General features: G+C 39.9%; 1 protein-coding gene across 2 annotated transcripts in view; it reads right to left on the minus strand.

The window, feature by feature from the left end:
- Positions 1-289: 289 nt before the first annotated feature.
- The window catches only part of LOC111965160 (E3 ubiquitin-protein ligase NRDP1), a 32043-nt gene continuing 19345 nt past the window's right edge, over positions 290-12987 (minus strand). For both annotated transcript variants that reach the window (XM_023989196.2, XM_023989189.2), the window contains exons 6-7: positions 6709-6812; positions 290-4044 (exon numbers count right to left, since the gene is read on the minus strand). In XM_023989196.2, coding sequence (XP_023844964.1) covers positions 3690-4044; positions 6709-6812 — 459 coding nt within the window. In that variant the 3' untranslated portion in view covers positions 290-3689. The remainder of the gene's footprint in view (positions 4045-6708; positions 6813-12987) is intronic.

Below are 12987 nucleotides of genomic sequence, written 5' to 3' on the forward strand. Positions count from 1 at the left end.
CTAGTATAAAGTTTCTTTTTTTGTATACTGTGTTGTAAAGTATGACTGTATATTTAGGTATATTTGATRCTAATAACAAATAAATAAAATGCAGGTGGAATATTTCATCATCAATATGACTATAATGCATGAACAAGTTGAGACATGGTTTAGGCCTTTATACTTGAATGTTTTTCATGGGGAAAGATTTCCCCTTGTATTTGGAAATACATTTTATTCCCTTATTTATATATACAAAAGGTTTAACAATAAAATAAATTAACACAATACAACATTCCAAACAACCAGGAATTCTTATCAGCTTTTAATGAAACCACAAATCTCACAAAATCAAAATTTATATGGATAGATACAGAAATCGAAGTGCCTCAGTATATGTATATTGATGATAGCGAGCTATTTACAATAAATCTTAAATTTACAATAAATGTGTAATTCTTCCCCAGTTATGTGGTATTATTAGTCATCATCATCACAGTAACACACACACAATTCACAAGACTAGTGYATATGAATAAGCGAAAAAGGCAGACAGGTGTATTCWTTACACGGATTCTGTTGCAAACGTTAATACATTTTGCAACAGAACCTGTTCACTGCAAACGGAAGATGTTTTGCAATGAAAACTAGTTTCTATTGGACAAATTCAGGTAGGGCCCTCCCCGTTTGCATCAAACGGTAAACATTTCCATTGCAAGACATAATGAATACACCCCAGTAAGTTCTTGACTACAGGGGTGTATTCCTTAGGGCATGTAGCAAAACGTTTTGCAACAGAAAACATTGAAACTAAAACCAGCCCATCTTATTGGACAAGTTCAGTTCAGGCCATCCTTGTTTTGACCCGTTTGCTTGCATTTGGTTCCTAGTAAATACACCCTAGATTGCAGTTTTTAACATCAAAATACATATTTTCCCAGTCTCTCATTGCTCTCTACATTACTGAATAGTAAAGTGGGGGTTCTAGCCATTAATCCTTCATTAATTATTCAGAAGTTTTATCAACACTTTGTCCATCTCCTTTTTGTTGACCGTATTGTAGTTCATCCATCCTCTAGGAAAGACAACGCCCTCTATTCATACCATTGATTCTAACTGAATCTGCACAGGTGACAAAGCCACATAACACTACAAAGAACAATAGCAAGGATCTGAAATGCAAGTCTTGGAGGGATGTTTGTGTGTACCTATGCTCAACAAGCTACTTAGTGATCTCATCTCACTAACCCCATTACTTCAAATCACTTTACAAGCCTTTGATTTGGGTATCGAAAAGAAGTAAGAGTTCAATACCTTTAAAAGGAAATGTWAAAAAACAMACAAAAAAAACAGTTTGAGATGTATACTTGACTCGACACACAGCCCTTCAGGACCGGAGTTTGAGTTCCATACATGTATCATATCAAGGCACCTAACTGACAGAGCAAAGAGAGCCAGCCATGCAGAGTGAGGAAGTGGATTAAGGCTAGGTTCCAGCTTTGTAGCAGCTCTCAGGAGGAGTCTAGACCTTGGTTAAGCTTCAACTACTTCCTCTGTGTGTGTGTGTGTGTGTGTCCATTTGTATTCAGTCACCCCCAGAAAATGAATTTAATTCATTTCCAGAATAAGCAGATGTAAAATGTGTGTGAACTTGTGTTCATTAGTTGGTGGTTGGAAGTAACACCAATCAATAGTTTTGCTSGCAAACGAACAAGTGAGTTACACAATAATCAATAAAAATGCTGAAATGAAAGCATGCCAGTAGACTATCACTGCTTGAATGATTTAAGGCAGAATAGTCCAAACTGTTAGGAAAAATAGTATCAGTAAAATCCTTGCTCACTGTGGTGATGGATTCAGGGTCACAAATCACCTAACCTCATCCGGGAACAACATTACAAACCACCCAAGCCACAGAGAAGTACTTTATGTATGACTGAACACAAAATATTAGAATAAGCTACATGACATACGGTGGTGTTAGGTTTATGCTATTTGACAATGACCGAGGTAAACCAAATTAAAATAATTTAACAAAAACCGAAGTTTTTTGGTTGATGTAAATCTTTACATAATTGCTGTGGATAAATGCTTTGTTTTCATCCAAATTGGACCCACTTCACACCAACTATATAGATAGCATCATAAAAGAAAAAGTTCAACATAGGACACTCAATAACTCAGAAAATCAAATACACAACAATAACTTTACAAAACCATAAGGCATGAAACTCAAGTCCATAATTTTTTTTTATCTAAGTCCACAGTCTTCACCAGGACTCTGTCCATCCACTACTCCTTTTCCCACCTTTTGAGTGACATTCTTGATCAGCTCTGCATCCCAAGGAGGAACAAGGAGGTCTGTTGTTGACAAAGAGGAAGGTGATGCAATCATGATATTTGTGTGATGCAGTAATGATGGGAAATGTAGTTGGTCCAAACCAAACAATGGTGATCCACGTGCTCTGTGTTTATGTTCAGCAGTTCCCCYGATCTATGTGCCTCCCAGGGCTCACATACAGCRGAGCACATCCAATAGGATTCACTTAACCAATCCCAGCATGCATTCCTTCTCATAAGCAGGAAATAACCCACATTTCCTGGCCCAAAGAGACAATGCCATGGTAATAGATACAGAGAGCTAAAGAAAACATGTCTCAAAGGGGTCCTGAGCTTTCTTCAGAACAATCTGAAGAAATGTGTTGACTTGAAATCCRACAGAGACAGTCTCAATAAAAAAAATGAAAATGTTTTTGGACTTTGYAATGAAGTATGCTTAGATTGCATATATGTTAGCTTTATTATTGATAGATGAGTTTCTGATGAAGTCACACCACAGAGAGAGAGGACTCTTTGTATCTGTGCCATTATAGCATCTGATAGCATGGGCAGTRCCATTGAGGCAATCTCCATTTTGAAGTAGTCAATTTTGGACATGACTCCAACAGGTTCACCAGCCAATGATGTTGGAAGTCCCACCCAGTTAACTACATTAAAATGGTGGACGGCCTCAATGGCACTGCCCATACTAATACGGACTTTTGGCCACTAGAGGCCTCTATAATTCTCTATGAGTCATATATAACTGGAAGCTATGGAGGGGGCAGATGAGTCATCTCATTATAGTCAGCCAATGGGATATTTTGTCAGCAGCAGTGGGGGCGGGGAGAAGGCAGATTATGCTACAATCTTATTTGTTTCTTTCTTCCTATGACTGATCAATCCATGTTAAGTTTTAATTTCTCTAAATAAAAAATGTGTTTAAGGCAGAGAGAGCAGGATAATCCTGATTTAGTGCGTCTCCTTCAGGATGTTTACCCTTCACTTCCATTTCCTCTACCCTTAGTTGGAGACTCTCCCCCCCCCCCCCCCAACAATTTTTACCTGTCCCTCCAACAACCCCACTTGATACTACCATACCCCCGATTGTCATAGTTTTCCCTCWAAAGCCTTCTATTGGTGTCATATCATCTCCTTTAAACCTACCCTGTCATAGGATCTTCCCCTGCTCTTGCTGTGTCATAGGCTACATTCAAAATGGCACCCTATTCCCTATATAGTGCACTACTTTTGACTAGGGCCTATGGGGAATAGGGTGCCATTCAGTACGCAGACATACGTGTCATAGCATCCGCTGCTCCCTCCTCTCCTTTGTTCAATTCAGGTCAGTCAGAAGTCTCCCCCTCTGCTCTCCACCACCCCCAGCCCGGTCATAGTATCTCCTCCACCCCATGGGCAAAGATCATGACCAGGCCTGGCTCCAGGATCATGTCCTCCCCCATATGCTGGTTCTCACAGGCCATCACCACCACCGCCTGTTTCCCCGGGATACGCTTGGCCACGTAATTCTCATAGTAGCGCCGGTTCATCTGCCGCGTTTCCAGCGTGGCCAGGCCGGCAGGCCAGTTCCTCTCGTGGGCATTCTCGATAAGGTCGTTGACGATGGAAGGCGGGCAGCCGCTGTCGATGAGCGAGCGCTTGATGACCGCCTGGAGGACAGCGTCTGGCGTTGAGATCATGCCGCCCCAGCGGGTGACGCGAGCCGGCTGGAGGGAGTTCACCCACCTAGGAGGAGAGGTAGAGGGGAGGACGAGGAGAGTTGGGATATTATAATGGTTATTATAAATCATCATAATTCATGAATATGCCTCAAAAGTGGAAAGTGTTGCAGCGTAGCAGAGGTCTACGCAGGACTGATTTGTTCATCCCCCTCATGCATCTTTTCATACTGCACCCGCCTGCTCCCGCTAGCTTTTTGTCCAACTCCCATCAACAAGAACTGGTACCGAACCCGACCGCAGTCACCCAAATGTTAGGCATATGTGACACACCTTGCTGAGCAGCAATGGTCCCAGCAATGTTGCACTCAATAGGCAATATTCAAATTTGCAAAAAAGAATCCAAGAAATAGGTTAAATTACCAGAGATTCTCACGTGGTCCATTACATTAGGCTATYGGTATTAGGTACTGGGCTACATCAGCCACTAGGCTAGACGTAGTTTGAAAGAGTTGAAACAAGAACAGACACTTGCACTTTCTCTTAAACTATGTTTTTTTATAACATAGCTTACCTTAATAGGAGCGGGACGATTTGCAGGCAGAGACAAATATGGGTGACCAATATTTACTTCCAGTCAACGTAGTAGGCCTAAACTATAGCTTAAATCATATTTAGGAAGTACATTTCCTTGGAAAGATAAGTGCCACGTGCTGCTCCTCCCATGCATATAGCCTGCTCTATTTAAAGACCACACGCGCACCTTATCTAACTAGGCGAGGAGAAGTAGGCTTCTGAACTTGAAGCAGAAAGAATGATGAGTGGACACTTGCACTTTCTCTTACATTTTGCATAGCCTATGACCCACCTTCTCGGAGCGGGACTATTTGCGGCAGAGACAAAAAAAAAAGGGTTATTAATATTTAAGCTGATAAAAAGGCAAAGGTGCCTTTTCCTTTTAAATGATAGCATTTTTTGGTTGCACCTTGACCCACGTTGGTTGAGCGTCCTCCACTTCGTTTCATTATCRATATTTATTTCCAGACACTGTAGCCTAATCATATTTATGTTAACTTCCTTGGAAAGATAACTCAGGGTTTTTCTGGATCAAAAAGGGGCTTAGGTGGTGGGCGTGGCAGTTCAGAAAACATTTTAGAGGACCCCCCATCTTGGCGGTTTAGATAGACATTGTTGAATTTTTAAGCCAATTTCCTACAATTCTCCACATTTCTTCATGGAGCGGAGAGAAAATGTTGCCTTTTTAAAGCAAATTTCCTACAACTCGATGTATTTTGCCATGGCTAATGCTGTGCTCATTTGCTCAAACAAAATCAGTCATTCATGATATTGTTTTTGTAATTAAAAAAATACTAAAATAAATAAAAAACACAGGATTTCAATGGTCAAAAAAAAAAAAGAAACTAACTGTGCCGTGCATCTCTGCCCATGCATTTAATTGAGACCACACATACAGTGCCTTCAGAAAGTATTCATGACCCTTGATTTACTCCACATTTTGTAAACAGGATGCATGTTTTGGAATATTTTTTATTCTGTACAGAGTTCCTTCTTTTCACTCTGYCAWTTAGGTTAGTATTGTAGAGTAACTACAATGTTGTTGACCCATCCTCAGTTYTCCTATCATAGTCATTCAACTCTAACTATTTTAAAGTCACCATTGGCCTCATGGTGAAATCSCTGAGCGGTTTCCTTCCTCTCCGGCAACTGAGTTAGGAAGGACGCCTGTATCTTAGTAGTGACTGGGTGTATTGATACACCATCCAAAGTGTAATTAATAACTTCACCATGCTCAAAGGGATATTCAATGTCTGCTTTTTTTTTTTAATCTATCAATAGGTGCCCTTCTTTTGAGGCATTGAAAAACTTCCCTGGTCTCTGTGGCTGAATCGGTGTTTGAAATTCACTGCTCAACTGATAATTGTATGTGTTGGGTACAGAGTCATTCCAAAATATTAATGTTAAACACTATTATTGCATACAGAGTAAGTCCATATAACTTGTGAATTAAGCCCATTTTTACTCCTGAACTTATTTAGGCTTGCCATAACAAAGGGGTTGAAAAGTTATTGATTGACAAGATATCAGCTTTTCATTTTTAATTAATTTGTAAAGTTTTCTAAAAACATAATTAAACTTTATGGGGTATTGTGTGTAGGCCAGTGACACAACATCTCCATTTAAACCATAAAAAAGTGTCAGGCTGTAACAACAAAAYGTGGAAAAAGTAAAGGGGTGTGAAACTTTCTGGAGGCACTGTATAGCCTTATAAGTGCACTTGATCTTGAATGCCCAACTAGCAGAGGGAGCCTANGTGGAAAAAGTAAAGGGGTGTGAAACTTTCTGGAGGCACTGTATAGCCTTATAAGTGCACTTGATCTTGAATGCCCAACTAGCAGAGGGAGCCTATAGGCTACTGAACTTGAAGCAGGGAATTATGAGTGTGAATAGTGTGACAAAGAGGTGATTTTAATACAATAGATTGGCTAACGCATACAAAACAGAAAGATKACCGTTTCCAAATAGCCTTAATCTGCAGGACCCAAAAATATTTTAATCCCAAAGTTGTCYGTCTGACCGCAGCATGAAAAATGTTGACCGCGSCGCAATGATCTGTCAGGTCCCGCGGGAATGCAGCCCTCTACAGCATAGTAAGTTAAACTGTCTGATTGTGAAGTGTTCTGTGCACCACAGTGCTTAATAATCCACTCACTCCAGGATCTCATTGTACTCAATGGTGTCCTCCAGGTTCTGCAGGTTGGGGTTGGCACTGCGGATGGCCCTCATGTACGCCTTCAGTAACTGGATGTCCCGTTTCTGGAGGCAGAGRGGAGACACCACAATGGGCTAGCAGACCATGCTGATGCAATATCAACCAGATAGACTCAGATGTACAGGCACTGACACACACACACACACACACACACACACACACACACACACACCAGTGAGAGCATAAGCACACTTACAGTACCAGTCAAAAGTTTAGACACACATACTCATTCAAGGGTTCTTCTTTATGTTTGACTATTTTCTACATTGTAGAATAATAGTGAAGACATCAAAACTATGAAATAACACATATGGAATCATGTAGCAACCAAACAAGTGTTAAACAAAATATATTTTAAAATGTGAGATTCTTCAAAGTAGCCACCTTTTGCACACTCTTGGCTTTCTCTCAACCAGCTTCACCTGGAATGCTTTCCAACAGTCTTAATAACCTCTTGACGCTAGGGGTCAGATTTTTTTAATTTAAAAAAATAACGTTCCCAAGGTAAACGGACTATTTCTCAGGTCCAGATCGTAGAATATGCATATAATTTACAGATTAGGATAGAAAACACTCCAAAGTTTCCAAAACTGTCAAAATATTGTCTGTGAGTATAACAAAACTGATTCTGCAGGCGAAAACCTGAGAAAATCTAACCCGGAAGTGATTTTTTATTTTATCTGTGTTTCCTGGCCCGTCTTTCTTCCATTTAAAGGGGTATCAACCAGATTCCTTTTCCAATGGCTTCCTCAGGCTGTGACCAGGCTTTAGACATAGTTTCAGGCTTTTATTTTGAAAAATGAGCGAGATTTTTCAAAAGTAGTCAGGTGTCCTCAGATTAGTTCCTGCGCGCGACAGGGTAGCGCTCCATTTTATTTTTCTCTCTTATTGAGTAGGTTACGGTCCGGTTGAAATATTATCGATTATGTGTGTTAAAAACAACCTGAGGATTGATTATAAAAAACATTTGCCATGTGGATATCACTGGATATCATAAGGTGAATGCACCAATTTGTARGTCGCTCTGGATAAGAGCGTCTGCTAAATGACTTAAATGTAAATGTAAATGTTTCTACGACCATTACGGATACTTTTTGGAATTTTCGTCGAACGGAACGAGGCTTTGGTTTTCTGTACATAACGCGCAACCCAAATGGCGTTTTTTTGTTATAAAAGTAATATTTATCGAACAAAAAGAACATTTGTTGTGTAACTGGGAGTCTCGTGAGTGCAAACATCCGAAGATTATCAAAGGTAARCGATTAATTTTATTGCTTTTCTGACCATGCTAATTTGGGGCTAGCTGTTCTAGCATTGATTGATACACTCACAAAAGCTTGGATTTCTTTCTCTGTAAAGCATATTTTCAAAATCTGACACGATAGGTGGATTAACAACAAGCTAAGCTGTGTTCTGGTATATTTCACTTGTGATTGCATGATTATAAATATTTTTAGTAATATTTTGCGCCCTGCAATTCAGCGGTTGTTTAGGAAAATGATCCCGTAAAAGGGATCCGTAGCGCAGAGAAGTTAACAGTATATTTAGTGAATTGGCAATCAAACAATGTTGATATAAGTAATGATATTAGGAAAAGGGTTTATTTCCAGCAAATGTATTTGATGGGTTTCGTTTCTGTAGTTAGCTTGGCTGGCTAGCCATTTCAGTAGCTACTGGCTGGCTAGCTAGCAGAGACCGAAAGAGATGAGAGAACGTTGTTCTAACTGAAGCACATATCTTCTGACTGAATTAATTAATTAAATGTTATTTGTTTCAAATCGGTAGTTAGCAACCCATCGCTTATTGGATTAATTGACACAAACACACATTACACTAATTCACTGTGATAATTAAATGATCATTCTTCTTCCTGTGTTCTTTGCATTACGCATCGCACAAAGAGTGAAAAACTATTTTATCCAAACAATAGTTACATCCCTAGAGCAGTAAAATAATATTCATACATACATACATACATACAAATGTCCTTGTTTTGGAAAGAAAATCACATTTCTTTTCCATTAAAATAACATCAAATTGATCAGAAATACAGTGTAGACATTGTTAATGTTGTAAATGACTTCGGTTGATTTTTTTTATGGAACACCAGTCTCAAAGTCAACAGTGAAGAGGCGACTGGGATGCTGGCCTTCTACGCAGTGTTCCTCTGTCCAGTGTCTGTGTTGTTCTTTTGCCAAACTTAATCTTTTCTTTTTATTGGTCAGTCTGAGGTATGGCTTTTTCTTTGCAACTCTGCCTAGACGAGTCATCTTTGTTGTTCACATTGAGACTGGTGTTTTGCATGTACTATTTATTTAAGGGGCCAGTTAACTTATTGACGCACGGATCCCTTTAGCGGGATCATTTTCGTAAACAACCGCTGAATTGCAGAGGGCCAAAAAAAAAATATATATATAAATAATATTTATAATCATGAAATCACAAGTGAAATATACCAAAACACAGCTTAGCTTGTTGTTAATCCACCTATTGTGTCAGACTTTGAAAATATGCTTTACAGCGAAAGCAATCCAAGCGTTTGTGAGTTTATCAATCACTAAACAAAACAGTAAGAACACCTAGCTGCAAATTAGCTTGGTCACGAAAGTCAGAAAAGCAATAAAATTAATCGCTTACCTTTGATGATCTTCGGATGTTTGCACTCACGAGACTCCCAGTTACACAATAAAATGTTMTTTTTGTTCGATAAAGATTAGTTTTATAACCARAAAMCGCCATTTGGTTTGCGCATTATGTTCAGAAAACCATAGGCTCGTTCCGGTCCTGAAGGGCAGACGAAAATTACCAAAAGTATCCGTAATGTTCGTAGAAACATGTCAAACGTTTTTTATAATCAATCCTCAGGTTGTTTTTAACATACATAATCGATAATATTTCCCCCGCCGTATAGGGGGAAAAGTTAGGACGATTCTAAGGGCCTGTGACTAACAGGGGCCCTACATTTCTTTGAACATTTGGTTAATTTAATATTGAAGAAAATGTACCCATCATCATTAATATAATATTTTATTTACAAATTACTGACAAAACTAACAGTTTCTTTTTCTTTTCTTGTTTTTGGCAAAAAGTAAACAACATCCAGAGAGCCTCTGTATTGCCCCCACTCTATTTACATGAAATAATTCGGTCCTGCCCCCAAACCAGGCACGAACGGTACTTGCTGGCTGTGAATTGCGAGTGAGGAGAGCCAGTGGAGCATCATGTCTTAGCTTCCTAAAGAAAATCTGGCTTCCAAAAACAAAAAGAAAGAAAAGAAAGACAGGAGAGAGAGAAAAGGGTGACAGTAGGTCACCCAATTTTTCACAAAGGAAGGTGTGTGTATCCGTGAGTGGTGGAAATTAACCTGTTAGCTTAGTCCATAGTTACTTAATATCTTCACAAAAAATTGAGTGTTTACATTTCGCTCCTCTTTTAGCTGACATTTAATCAATGCAGGCAAACTTTTAGCAAGCTATTCATACTAAAATCAGTTGTCCCTGCCCCTGCCTGGTGCCATGCCCAACAAATGCAGCTTCAGGCTCAGCAGCCCTGTCTCCCCGTACCCATCCCCTGAACCAGCCCTACTCCCAACTGAAGGAGGTGAGCAGCATTGTGTTGAATGACATGTCAGTTGGCATAATTGCAGGTAGTGCAATGCATTGAGGACAGGAATGTGATTCTCCAGTCAGGAAAAATCTCCTTGACACAGAGGCAGCCAATATCAGAGCCTTAAAGAGATGCAGGCTCTTAGAGATGGATGGGAGTCTTTCCTGTCTGAGGCAACACTGATTGCTACGCAAATGGACGTTGCACCTCAATTTAGCAAGGAATACAGCCGCCAGAGGAAAAGGAAGAGATTCCATGATGAGACCTCTCAAGAGGTGACAGCTCAGGACAGTGCAGCAACGGTGTTTACTGCTATGGACAACATAAGTGACTTGGACACTAGGTTCCACACCACTGCAAAACTTGTAGAAGAATTTTCTTCTGTTCTGAAAGTTGGGCAGATTAGTGAGGATAAAGTCCCTTCTGTGTGCCAACCACTGATCATGAAGTATTCCTGAGATCTTACACCTGAGTTTCAAAATGAAGTAAGACACCTGAACACTGCATATGCTGCCACTTTCCCCCCTAACTTGTCYCCTCTTGGTCTACTGAATGCAATTGGTAAGATGCAGCTGCAAAGCATTTTTGKAGAAGTGTGCATTGCTTTACGTATTTTTGCACACTGCCTGTGACTGTTGCTGGTGGCGAGAGCTTTCAGTAAGCAAAAATGGATTTTWAAAAAACTATTTGAGATCCACTATGTCCCAGGACAGGCCTTGCAGTCTTGCCATTGAAAGWCAGTTAGCTAGAAACCTGGACTTCAAAAGACTTGATCAGTGACTTTGCTAGCAAGAAGGCTCAGCGCTGGKCTCTTGGTGAGTAAGTCTGAGTAAAGGCCAGTGATAACTGTTAAATGGCATGGCTATGGATATTGGATCACTACACACATGATGCCGACAGGCTGAGAACAAGACTGAGAACAGACTGAGAACAGGATATATCTCAAAGTAATGGCTGGATTGCCATACAATTAGTTGTGCACAATCAAGACCCCAATCTGAAGAATTGATATTGATTTGGTGACCACTTGACCTTTCCTCTAGCGCCACCATCAGGCCTTTTTATTTCCATTTCCACTTTTACAGCTGCTTATTTTCCAGTTGGTARGTATACTTAGTTCAGAAATCTGCTGCTGATTTTATTATTTTATTWGTTATATCATTCTATAGATGATAATTTATTTTAATTGGCGAGGTTAATTTATATTTCAGTTATATTTATTTTAAGTTATTCATTAATGTTAAGAGAATTTTCCATTCAAGAATTTTACCATTAAAATGACATTTAGACTGTAAAAGATGGACTTTAGCACATTTCTTATAGAGGGTATCAGTCTTGCATCAAATAGTGAATTCCACTGTATGCAGAATGTTGCATGCATGTCTGCACAGTGTTATATTTTCACAGCTCACTGTCAGTAAATATCGTACAGTAAATATTGGACTACAACAGAGTTGCAAGCATGCAAAGGTAGCTATTTAAAGCATTGAACGGGTCAATTGGGTTCTGGAGGTGTGTGGTTACAGCAATTGCGCAGGGTTGGTGTGGCCTGTGGTGGTGGGGCCCAATGTGATATMTTTTCATGGGGCACAAAACCCCTGGCGGCGCCCCTGCCTGGAGGTGAGTTGGGTCATTGTCCTGTTGAAAAACAAATGATAGCCCCACTAAGCACAGACCAGATGGGATGGCGTATCGCTACAGAATGCTGTCGTAGCCATACGGGTTAAGTGTGCCTTGAATTGTAAATAAATCACTAACAGTGTCACCAGTGAAGCACCCCAACACCACGCTTCACAGTGGGAACTACACAAGCGGAGATCATCCGTCACCTAATCTGCGTCTCACWAAGACAAGGCGGTTGAAACCAAAAATATCAAATTTGGACTCATCAGACCAAAGGACAGATTACCATCAGTCTAATGTCCATTGCTCSTGTTTCTTAGCCCAAGCAAGTCTCTTTTTCTTATTGGTGTGCTTTAGTAGTGGTTTCTTTGCAGCAATTCGACCATGAAGGCCTGATTCACGCAGTCTCCTTTGAACAGTTGATGTTGAGATGTGTCTGTTTCTTTAACTCTAAAGCATTTATTTGGGCTGCAATTTCTGAGGCTGGTCACTCTAATGAACTTATCCTCTGCAGCAGAGGTAACTCTGGGTCTTCCTTTCCTGTGGCGGTCCTCATGCGAGACAGTTTCATCATAGCGCTTGATGTTTTTTTGCGTCTGCACTTAAAGAAACTTTCAAAGGTCTTGATATTTTCCAGATTGACTGACCTTCATGTTTTAAAGTAATGGACTGTCATCTCTCTTTGCTTATTTGAGCTGTTCTTGCCATAATATGGATTTGGTCTTTTACCAAATAGGGCTATCTTCTGTATACYACCCCTACCTTGTCACAACACAACTGATTGGCTCAAAAGCATTAAGAAAATAAATTCCACAAACTAACAAGGCACACGTGTTAATTGAAATGCATTCCAGGTGACTAACTCGTGAAGCTGGTTGAGAGAATGCCAAGARTGTGCAAAGCTGTCATTTAGGCAAAGGGTGGCTACTTTGAAGAATCTCAAATATAAAATATATTTTRATTTRTTTAATACTTTTTTAGTTACTACAC

This window comes from Salvelinus sp. IW2-2015, linkage group LG1 (assembly GCF_002910315.2).
Source record: "Salvelinus sp. IW2-2015 linkage group LG1, ASM291031v2, whole genome shotgun sequence".
NCBI classification, from domain to species: Eukaryota; Metazoa; Chordata; class Actinopteri; order Salmoniformes; family Salmonidae; genus Salvelinus; species Salvelinus sp. IW2-2015.